The sequence below is a fragment of the Spermophilus citellus genome, assembly GCF_964194105.1.
Source record: "Spermophilus citellus genome assembly, chromosome: 10".
Lineage (NCBI taxonomy): Eukaryota > Metazoa > Chordata > Mammalia > Rodentia > Sciuridae > Spermophilus > Spermophilus citellus.
In genome coordinates, this window is record NC_138197.1 from 60,323,723 (window position 1) to 60,335,797 (window position 12,075).

Consider the following 12,075-nt stretch of genomic DNA (forward strand, 5'->3'; position numbering starts at 1 on the left):
TTTGTAGAATATGTTGGTATCAGACAGCAGAAGTAGGAAGGAAGTGGAGGACTGTTGAGTAGATTTTTATCAGCCTGGATTTGCAGTAGTGTATTTTATTTCTGCCACTGACCAGAAATTAAACCACAAGTCCAAACCAACTTCAGAGGAGGCTAGGAAATGTGGTCTAGCTGTATATCTCTGAGAAGAAAGGGAATCAAATTTGGGTAAATAACTAGGAAATGTCTCCTTTTTTCTGTCTATCTAAATCTCTATATCCCACCAACAGAGAATATATAGAAATTATTTTAGTTAGATCTATGGTATATTTGCAAATATAATTAGCACAGTAAGCCATAAAGAAAATCTAAAAAAAAAATAGCGAAGGAGAGAATTGTAACTACATCATGCAATCAAAATTTAATAAAATTTGAAATCAACCCCCAAAAGTTGTTTGTCATCCTTTAACTTTTTGAAAAGTTGGAGACATTTTGGGTTTAAAAAAAAAATAAGAAAAAAGGCCATGGATGTATTATAAGTCAAAATACATTCTACTGTCAGGTATAACTAGAAAGAATAAATAACAAAAATTTAAAAAATAAGAAAGGAAATGAAAGTCAACTACAAATTACAGAGAAAGTGATGAAAACCAAAACCAATGTTGTGTTCTACAGAAAATTCATACTTTTGAACTTTTTATTTTTTAGTAAATGACTGATAACCCAACTTAAGAAATCAGGAGAATAATAGAACAAATCCCAATAATACCTTAATGCCTTATCTTTTTCCAATTGAATTTACTATGATTGCCTGAAGTTTCCTTTTTGTCAGTAATTTATTTCCTAGCAAGTGTCTATTCTGTTACCTGTTGCTGCTAAACCGATTTAATATTTTATTCACTATAGGCTAATTGTGTGTGTGTGTGGGGGGAGAGAACTTCATTGAATTAAAGTACTATAAAACAAATCAGTGACATTTATTGGGTAGATATAAGTGGAAATTATAATGCATACTTGGGAATTGTTAAAATTTTGGTTTTCTCCTAGACTGTGATGGAAGAAGGAAGAGCATGTTCTTTAAAAGGAAGGCCAACATCCACAAAGAAGATCTGTCAGTATGACTGTATAAGTTAATTTTATTCTCTTTAAAACTAACAACTAGAAATCAGTTAAATTTAAAAAATTTTTAAAGATTTTCACTAGCCAATAAATATTTCATAGGCATCTTAGAAAATACTAGTAATGTAATCAACGCTTTAAAATAAGTTTTTAATAAAAATACATTATGAATATACATAATGTAAATGGACAGTTTAACAAATAGTAAAATAAATATCCTCAAACTCAACCAATAAGAAATAATATATAAATACTGTACTTTTGAAAATATTCTCAATTGCATTTCCTATCCTGCCCCCTAGAGGTAACTATTTTCCTGAATTTGTTTCTTGAGATGGTATCACACAGACATTTCTGTTGCTTGATTTTAAACTTTTTACATACTGAAAAACTTCTATGTATTTTCCTGCAACTTTCTTTTTAAACTCAGTATTATGTTTTCAGGCTCATTTACTTTTACATGTTATTATTATTATTATTGTTATGCAGCATTCTGTTTTGTGAATGTGCCACAGTTTATTTATGCATCTTTTGACAATGGATATTTATTTAGTTTTGAATATTTTGCTTTTTGCTATTTATGCCATTCTTGACATTTCTTCTAGAACACATGCATATAAAATTACTCTAGGGTATATTACTAGGAGTAGAATTGCCAATTTAATGCAAAATTATTTTCTAAAGTGTGCCTATTTTACCTACAGCTAACAAAGGGTAAGAATCTTAGTCACATATTTTAACTAACACTATGTCAGTCTTTTGTCATTGTTGGTAATTTGATATTTATATTTTAACATTTTTCTGATTACTTATTAGGTTAATTGGTTATCTGTGTTTCATTTGTGAAGTGTATTTCATGTCTTTAGCTCTTGTTTCGTTTAAGAAGTTTGGTTTTACTTATGGGATATCTTTTATCAACAGATCTGTATCTTTTGTAAATCTCTTTTGAATCTTGAATAGTAATTATTTATAGGCTTACATGCAACAGATACTTCATATTTGAGAAGTTTTTTCATTCTTTACTGATATGATAGATTAAAGTTTCATATTTTCCTGACACTTCTTAGGTATTCTGTGCTAGAATGGCTCTTTAGGTTATCTAGTCTGCTAGGTACTTAGAAACCTTTGTGGATGTAAAACATTAGTCTTGGCTTTTTTAGTTCTTTAATTCCTTGCTTCCTTCAGCATATGGGTATTCTTTGTTGTTTTATGCTTTATCCTTGCACTCTGTGAGATTTCCCTCCCCAAAATAAAGCCTAAAACATGCATGTCCACAAATTTTAGTTCTCTTCCTTTATTGCTCTGAGTGTAATACATGCAATTATGTAAAAGAATTAAGTGAATCCTATAGATTCTCCCATGTTAGCACCATATATTTATCATCCTTTTATGACCTGCTAGTCATTCATTCAGTACATTTACTGCAGTTGATTTAATTGGTGTCCTATTGATGCACATTTGGGTGGTTTCTTACAAATGTAACTAAAGAACTTGGTGCATATTTTTTTATTTGTGGAGGTGTGTTTTGGTTGTAATTACTAGGGATGGGATTCAATAGTCAAAACAAGATGCACTGTTATTTTTGATATATATTGCTGAATCTCCACTTTGATGTTATCAAATTTCCTACTTGCAGCCTGTAGCCAATTATAACAGCAAGTGTGAGTTATCCCATAGACTCATCAACAGATATTGTGGTCAAATCTAAGATTTTTTGTAATTTTGAGTTATTTGAGATGAATAGATAGGTTTTAGTTTGTATTTCATTTCTGTCTGTGAAGCTGAATATTCTTTTAAATATTTTCAGTGGCTGTTTATGTTCTTTCTTTTCTGTTTTTTTTGTTTGTTTGTTTGTTTTTGGTCTACTTGGCATTCATGTCTTTTGACCAGTTGGGTTCTTGGCCTTTTTTCTTGATACTTAAGAACTAGCTCTTCATATGTTAAAAAGGTTTACATTTTGTAATATAAGTAATAAATATTTTCTTCTAGTTTAATATATTAGCTTTTCATATATTTTGATTTTATTATACTTACATTGTCTCTTGCTTTGTTTAACAATATTTTACTATTTCTGGATTGCATTAGAAGTTCTCCACACTCCTGGGTTATAAATGAATTCACCATATTTTCTTGTAGCTTTAGTATTGTTTTGTATTTTACTTTTATATCTTTAATTTATTTGGATATTTTCCTGATTTAAAGTATGGGACATGATATCATTCAAGTTCTAAAAATGCATCTTTCCCTGGGTGTTTATGATATTGCCTTTTTAATATACTAACTACATATTATCTAATCTGTTTGGAGGTTTTCTTAACTGTTCCATTGGTCTTTCCTTATTTTCATGTGCCAATACCATACTTTTTAAATTAAGATTGTTTTATAGTGTGTTTAATTTCTGGAAATGTTTTATATCTCTGCACTTTTTAAAAAGTCTCTCTTGGCCAGTCTAAATTATTTTTTTCATATAAGCTTTAAAATTAATCTAACTTCAAAAGAAACATTTTAATTTGTATTAGGAAACTGTTAAATATGTATCTTAGTGTGAATTGTTATTGTAATGAATATAATATATTATTGCCCTAAGAATAAGGGTATCTTTCCATCGATTCAATCTAAATTTATAGTTGTAGTTACCTAACATATCTTTAAGCACTTTCTTAAAATTTTTTCAAATAGATTTTGCATGTTTCTTATTTCACTTATTCATAGGTACTTTTTGGTGTTTTTGTTGCTACTTTATTATGAATATACTTCCTATATTTCTATACCGAGATTCTGGATTGTGGGCTTGTGTGAATTTGTATTGATTATTTTTTCAAGAATTTGACACCTTCCAATAGTTATGAGATATTATCCACTTGTGATTTTGGGAAATTAGTGGTTTGGGTTAAGAATGATTCTTAGGGTCTGTGGGAATGATTATTAATTTTTATTCTTAGAGTTTTAAACTTATTGTGGCCAAAACCACATAATGTGAAATTTACCCTTCCAATAGTTTTTATGTGTGTAGGGCTTTATCATCAAACACATGCCACTGTATCTACCCAGTAAAAACTGGCTGTCTCTCACTTCCCCTGGCCCTTGGCAATCCCCCTTTTACTTTCTGTTTTTATCAGTTTGATTATTTTAGATACTCAAATGAGTGGAATCATGAAGTATTTATCTTTTTTGTGACTGACTTGTTTCACTTGAAATAATGACTTAAGTTTCATCCATATTGTAACATGTACTAACAAGATTACCTTCTTTCTTAATGCTGCATAATATTCCACTTGTATGTATATAACACTTTTGTTTTATCCATTCATCCATTGCTGAGGTTGCTTCCAGCTCTTGGCTATTGTGATTAATATTGCAATCAATATGAGAACAGAAATCTCTCTTTTAGACCCTATAATAGGTTTTCAGTTCTTTTGGCTATGCACCCATAAATAGGATTACAAGATTCATGTGGTGATTCCAATTTTAACTTTTTTTGAGGCATCTCTGTACTATTTTCCATAGTAGCTGCCCCATTTATTTACTTACCAAACATGCAGGACAGTAATTATTCTACTTCCTCATCAATACTTATTCTAGTTTTTTTTTTAAATGATAGTGGCCTTCCAAAAGGTGTGACATGTTATCCAGTTGTGATACAGCTCTTTTACAAAGGTGAATCTTATTAAAGGATTTTGCAATTTGGACTGTCTTTGCATTCTTATAATAAATCTTACTAAGTGATGATGTTTTATAATATTGATTATTTTTTAAAAAATAGTTTAATATTTTATTTGTTATTAGATTTTGCATCAGTATTCATAAATGAGTTTTTCTATAAAGAGAGAGAGGGAGACAGTATGTGTATGTGTGTGTGTGTGTGTGTGTGTGTGTGTGTAGTCTTTGTCAGATTTTGTTGAGATTGTACAGATCCAGAAACAATTTAAAAGCTACATACTTGCCCAAATTGAGGCTAGCTGAAACTTTCTTGATATTTAAATCTCTTGCCCTTTCCCCATCCCAATTTCACTACTTTATTACAAATTACTTTATGATGTTTGGTTTGGTAGGTAGGGAGTCATATACTACTTCCCAGGCCCAGTTTTAAACTTTGTTTGCAATCATAAGATAACATATTAAGCAAAAATGAAAAATATAATATTGGGTGCTTTGGATAGATTTTTTTTCATACAGTTTTGATTGCACAGTAAAGTTTCATTGACTAGATTAGCAAATATCTGATACCTTGGGACTGAATTTATTTCTGCTTCCTACAGTTGACACTTTAAATTAAATTATTTGTTCATAAAAAATGGCACATATATTGAAAAACATCAATCCCAATTTTCTCATTTCTGCTTTCCTCTTTATGTACCCCTATTACTTGTAGATAACCATTCTTTTAAGAGTAAAATAAACCCATAAATCCTGTTATAAATGCAAGGTGCCAAGTATCCTAAATTTTAACTAAATTTAGCACATTTTAAAGTGCTGTTTGTTAGGTTAGCTAATATTTGCACACAGATATCTTCTGCCTTTGGATATTTTATACAGCATTAGTGAATATCATTCTTCATGAATTAAACCTTTATTTTCAGATCTTGATTCTTCACAGAGTAGTCAGTCTGCCAGTTACTCTCCAAGGCCAACGGATAGTTGTTTCAGTTCTAGTTCAGAGATGGTAAGTTATGCCTTTTTACTTATACATTTTATATTCATTTAGATTTTTTATACTGGAGATTGAACCCAGAGGCACTTATCCACTGAGCCACATCCCCAAGTCTTTTTTTGTATTTTATTTGGAAACAGGGTCTCACTGAGTTGCCTAGCGCTGTGCTAGGTTGCTGAAGCTGGCTTTGAACTTGGGATCCTCCTTCCTCAGCCTTTCCAAGCCATTGGGATTACAGGCGTGCACCACTGTGCCCAGCTAGAATTATTTTTGTCGGTTTACTTTTACATTATGAAAAACAGTTGAACCAATACAGAGGAAATAAAAAATAATATAAATGAAAATGTAAAAAAGTAAACAATATAAGAAATATTGTAAAATGTGAAAGCATAAGAAAATGTACACAAAAATGTAAAATAAAATAATAACAAAATGTAAACAGTTGGGTGTGATAGCTTATGCCTATAATCTCAGCATTTTGGGAGACATGAGGCAGGAGGATCATAAGTTCAATTTGTCTTAGCAACTTAGGCCCTAAGCAACTTGGCAAGACCTTGTTTCGATAAAAAAATAAAAAGGGATGGAGATGTAGATCAGTGGTGAAGTGCCCCTGAGTTCAATTCCCCAGTACCAAATAAAAAAAAAAAAAGAAAAGAAAAAAAATTTACATAAAAATATATTATTTGTAAAATTGTCTTAACAAGATGTATATAATTTGAAGCATAAAACAACCAAGTGTACCTTCAAAAAAAAAAAGTCTCAGGCTTATATAAGAAGGAATTGGATAATAGTGTTGAAGACTAAAATATGAATAATTTGAAAGACATTTCTGAGTGAGAATCTACACTTCTGACAAATCACTTTTAGAAGGAAATTCTACCTTCACTCTTTTATCTTCATTCCTTGTTGCCTTTAGTATCTAATTTGCCATCTTGCTAAGGATACCAGTGACTTCTGTGTTGTCAGATTGACTGGATGCTTTTCAGTCTTTATCTTATGAGAACTCCTGATACTGATAGAAATTATTGTTTAATTTCTTTGAAATATTTTTCTTCTTTGCTTTTATTTTAACACACTATCTTTGTTTTCTTGATATCTCTATGAATGCTTTTTTATGCCTTTTTTTTTCACTTGTCTTTTTCCGTATATAAATGTTGTAATGTTTAGGGTTTCATACAAGACCCTCTTCTGTAAACCTATAATCTAGACTTTTAGTGATTTTATACATTCTAATGACTTTTATACTATCTGGGTGATGTCAGTTCCTAGTTTTATGACTTTAGCCCTGGTTCTTATTTAGATGTTCAATTTTCTATTGGACACATCTTGGATATTTCACAAAGATCTTTTTCATGCCTCAAACTTAAAACCTAATTTTTCACCCAAAACAGTTTTTTTTATATTTCTGTATCAATAAATATTTTTTTGTATTTGCCCAAGCGTTCATATCAGAAGCCTACTATAATAGTTAATATTGTCATTTCTTTCTTTCTCAAATCTGCCTCCCTCAATCATCTTCATTTCATCACTTTGTACAATCAATTCTACCTCCAAAATAAATTGTGAATTTATCTACTCTCAACAAGCACCAGTGCCCTATTCTAAGTTACCATCATCTTGTTCTTGAACTGTTCTGGCTGTTTCATAAGAGATGTCTTTACTTTCACTCTTCCCCCAGCGTCTTCTCTAGTTAGCAGATATCATAATAAAAAAAAAAAAATAAGTTGGCCAGGCACAGTGGCACAAACCTGTAATCCCAGTGGTTCAGGAGGCTAAGGCTAGAGGATTATTGGTTCAAATCCAGATTCAACAATTTAGTAAGGCTCTAAGCAACTTAGAACCTATCTCAAAATAAAAAATAAAAAGGCCTCAGTGGTTAAACATCCTGGGTTCACTCTTTGTACCAAATAAATAAATAAAGTAAGTTGAATCATGTTATTCTGATGTGTAATAATTCAATGGATTTCTATTTTCCGATAGAATCTGAACTTACAGTGGCTACTAGCTCTTGGCCACCATTTCCTGTTTCTTCCAGTATTCTTCCTTTCTTCTTTTTTTTTCCCACACGTATTGGCCCTTCATTTTCCTTAGTTTGTCATTCTCCTTTCCACTTCAGGGCAGGAATTTATTTATTTTTTCTCAGTCTTATTCTTTTTTATCCTTTAAGTCTTAGGTTAAATATGTCACTTATTTAAAAAGTCCTTCCCTGGCTCCCCAGTATAAATATGGCTTCTCCCTTAGTGATGCTCTGAAAGTGCCTCATACTTGTTCCTCATAATGCTTTTCTCAATCTATAGTTATGTGTTTATGTGTCTGATTATTTTGCTAATTTTATTTTTACTCATTATGTGAATTCCAAGAGAACAGCAACCATTTTGTTTCACTCATATTTCAGATGCCTTTTAGTAAGTGAATGTTTGTTTCTTAACTAAATACATGCATTGAGCTTTTGTTTTCCAATTTGTGCTCAGTTTTAATGCTCTGTCTTGGGCTTACTTTAGTTTTTTCATTATTATTTTTGCCACTTTTTTTAGTTTGAATGATTAATACTTTTAAATATTCATAAAAAGTATGTTTTTGTTCTTAATAAATACATTTTTCATGAAGTTGAAAAATTCAGGCTTAGCAAATTTAAATCTAGGCCTATTAAAAGTTATTACAGTTTTATTTTTAGATTAAAGTTAACATATTTATTCTTGTTAAACTTTTATTTTTTAAAATATTTTTTTAAGTTGTAAATGGACACAGTATCTTTATTTTATTTATTTATTTTTATGTGGTGCTATGGATTGAACCCAGTGCCTCATGCATGCAAGGCAAGTGCTCGACCACTGAGATACAACCCTAGCCCCTAAATATTTTTTATATTCTGTTAGCTGATACTCGCCTTATATTATCTTCTTAAGATATGTCTTTCATGGGATAGACCCATAAAGTGTATGTAATGAGTATGTTTTCCTTAATGAATCGGTGAGTAAATAATAAAAAAGTTTCAACTGTTCCCTTCAAAGGTATCACTTTGGCAGTCTTTTGAAGTGATTGAATAGTGAATTGCCCATCATTTCTTCAGTGTTAGAGATTGATGGAATGATGCATTCGGTGATTATAAGTACTGAGAAGACATAAGATTCCTCTTGGTTTTTTTCCATTTTTAATATTTAAAACCCCACAGCCTGCTGAGTGAGATGTAAGGTAGATTCAAGACACTTTGATAATATATATGCTTTGCTTAGTAACCTGTCAGTCTCTCCTGTATTTAGGAATTTCCTATAATGTAAATTTTAAGAATGTTTACTTGGAAGTAATTGAGCAATTTTATTAGGCATTTTATTTAAGCGTTATTTACAGCAAAATTATTTAATTTCTTTTAGCCATCAGAAGATGAAGATCAAATGTTACAGCAAATTGAAGACTCAAATAAGATATGTGTCAAAACTACTGAAACAACCAATGATTTTCATCTAGAAAGGATGTCAAAAGTTTCAGGTGATAGGATTGGTAAAGATAATGCCAAAATTCACAAACAAACTGAAAATTTCTACCCATTCTCAGTGAAAAATAATACAGATCAATCTCCTCAGTTGCAGTGCAATTCAGCACATGTGTTGCAAAACAAAATCAATAATAACTGCATCATTCTGCCAGTTGTAAGATGTGATGCAGGGGTACAAACAGAGAGAGAACCTGCAATGGAAGAAAAATTTGATGCTGCTGTACAGTGTAATATAATTTCACTATGTACATGTAGAAGTGATGTGTCTCCTCTTTGCCATACAGAAATACAGTGAAAATATTAAGGCATATACCACTGGAGGGCAGGAAATCCTTAAGAAAAACTAGTATTCTAAAATCTCAGTCTAGGATGTAACATTTCAGTTGACCTTGGAAGGCAATAATAAATGTTCAGAATTTAATTAACATAATAAGGAATGAGAAAATGTAACTAAGCATTAGGCTAAAGTATTTAGAAGGTCTATTCATGATTCTAAGACGTTTTAATATTTTATGCACTTATTTTTTTTGTATAGGCATTTCTTTGATGGCTTTAGTGATTCATTAAGGTTTTATATAATAGTCTTATAAATATATTATCATTTTCATGCTTATTATTCTTTACATTATTATTATATGCTGTTATTCCTGGATTAAAAATATGCTTAGCTTTCTTCCTTGTGGCATTTACTTTAAAATTAGGTGCAGTTGTATCTTGCAGGAAAAATATTTTCTTCCAAGACTTTAGGGCAGAAAATAATAGTACCTAATGTGTTCTATGTCTTCATCATAAGAATTTTGTTAACTACTTCTCTTTAATGTTATACCCCACTTAAAATTCTAGATTTTTTTTTTAACTCTGGTTTCATTTGTGTGTTTATGAGACTGCTGGGGAGCAAACTCAGATCCTCACAAATACTTGGCAAGTGCTCTACCACCAGTACCCACCAGCCTATGGATTAATTTTTAGACAACATATGTCTTCTTTTTTGTTTGGATAACATTTGTTGTTAGTGCTTGTATCAACTCAGAGGAAGATGTTTTCCTCTTTAAGGTTAAAAAATATTTTAATGCTTTTATAGAAAAAAGTTTTAAAATTGGAAAAATTTATGTTTCTTTTTTAATGTTGCTAAGCTTCTTTAACAAATATTACATCAAAATTTCTTAGTCTTTTTAAATATAGGCTTTGATTCTAGCACATTTATCTTATACCACAATTTTAAATGCTTGTACTTTAAAATTGACACTTGTTTGGTTATGCAGATGCTCGGAGACTTATTAGTGGGGTTACATCCTGGTAAACTGATTGTAATTGAAGATATTTTAAGTTGAAAATGCATTTAGCTTACCTAACTTACCAAGCATCATAGCTTAGCAATATACTACATTATATAAACTATTGGTTTTCCCACATGATAGAGTGGCCGACAGAGTGTTTGCAGCTTGTCACCAACACTGTGGACTATCATACTACAAATGGCTAAACCAAGAAAAGATCAAAATTCCATTATGGATTTATTTCCTGAGCACTATTTTGCAAAAATATAACATATTGTGTAGGAAAGACTAATTATGTGGAACAAGAAGACTATACTGATAACTTTGAAATAATATTAAGCTGTGAGTCTTACCTCGGTCTCAACTGTTAAATAAACCAGTATTTTCCAAATATGAATCAAAGTTTGTCAATATAGAAAGCAAATTAACTACAAAAGTCTACACTAGTTCAGTTTTTATCAATATCATAATGTAACAGTTAAGCTCAGTAATGCATGAATTTTGGAGCTTTTAAAAGGCAGTGATCACTCCCAGTGAGAGCAGGGAAGTTGCAGGGTAGTACAGAAATTAATCTTGTCCAAAAAAAGGTTTGGCCTTCATTTCTGGGAGTGTCATTCTGTTTTTTTGGTACCAGGGATTGAATCTAGGGGTGCTTAACCACTGAGCCATGTCCCCAGCCCTTTATTTTTTATTTTGAGACAGGGTCTTGCTAAGCTGCTTAGGGCCTCACTAAGTTGCTGAGGTTGGCTTTGAACTCACAATCCTCTGTTAGCCTCCTAAACTGCTGAGATTATAGGCATGTTATTCTAAACGAGTCTTCTTATTAACCTGAGAACCTTGGGAGAAGCCACATTGTAACAGTGTGAATTAAGATGAAGCTTTTGTGTCCGCCGAGAACTAAAAAATAAATATTAAAAATTCAAAAAAAAAAGATGAAGCTTTTGATTCAATCAGTATCAGCTTGATTTCCTTTGGGACTGGAGAATGAGATCAATCATTTAGGCAGTCACCATGCCATTGTGTTGGAGCCCTAGTAAAGACTCAGGATACCATAGCTCAGGCAAACTTCCCTGATTAGCAGTACTCCATGTATATTGTCATATCTTTGTAGGAAAGTAAAGTCTATGATTTTGTGAGAGAACTAGTAGAAGCTCTATGTTTGTTATTTTCCTAGACTATGTCTGTGAGATTCTTCTGGCTGATGTTAATCTGTATTCTTTCTCTGTAATAAACCACAACTGTGAATACAACATCTTTCAAAGAGTTCTTTGAGTCCTAGTGAATTATTAAATTTGAGTGTGGTCTAGTGACACCCAAACGAGTGATCTTTGTATTCTCTAAGATTGGAGAAACATTGTTCTTCCCTAGTGGATCTGAAGGATAAAGCTTCAGTGACTCACAGTGATAATTTGCTTAATAAACCCTTTATTACTTTTCTTCCTTTTTCACATCTCACTTCCATGTCATGTTTTTTTTTTTTTGAGATTATACACCAAAGGGTATTTACTTGAATCCTTGCGTCATAATTTGCTTTTGGAGCAAGTCAAAAGATTGGCA

General features: G+C 31.3%; 1 protein-coding gene across 1 annotated transcript in view; it reads left to right on the forward strand.

The window, feature by feature from the left end:
* REDIC1 (regulator of DNA class I crossover intermediates 1) overlaps window positions 1-11,732 on the forward strand; it is an 80,602-nt gene extending 68,870 nt beyond the window's left edge. Inside the window, exons 11-13 of the mRNA XM_081311442.1 lie at window positions 1,026-1,089; window positions 5,678-5,760; window positions 9,120-11,732. Of these exons, the coding sequence (XP_081167568.1) occupies window positions 1,026-1,089; window positions 5,678-5,760; window positions 9,120-9,536 (564 nt within the window). The 3' untranslated portion in view covers window positions 9,537-11,732. The remainder of the gene's footprint in view (window positions 1-1,025; window positions 1,090-5,677; window positions 5,761-9,119) is intronic.
* The last annotated feature ends 343 nt before the right edge of the window (window positions 11,733-12,075 follow it).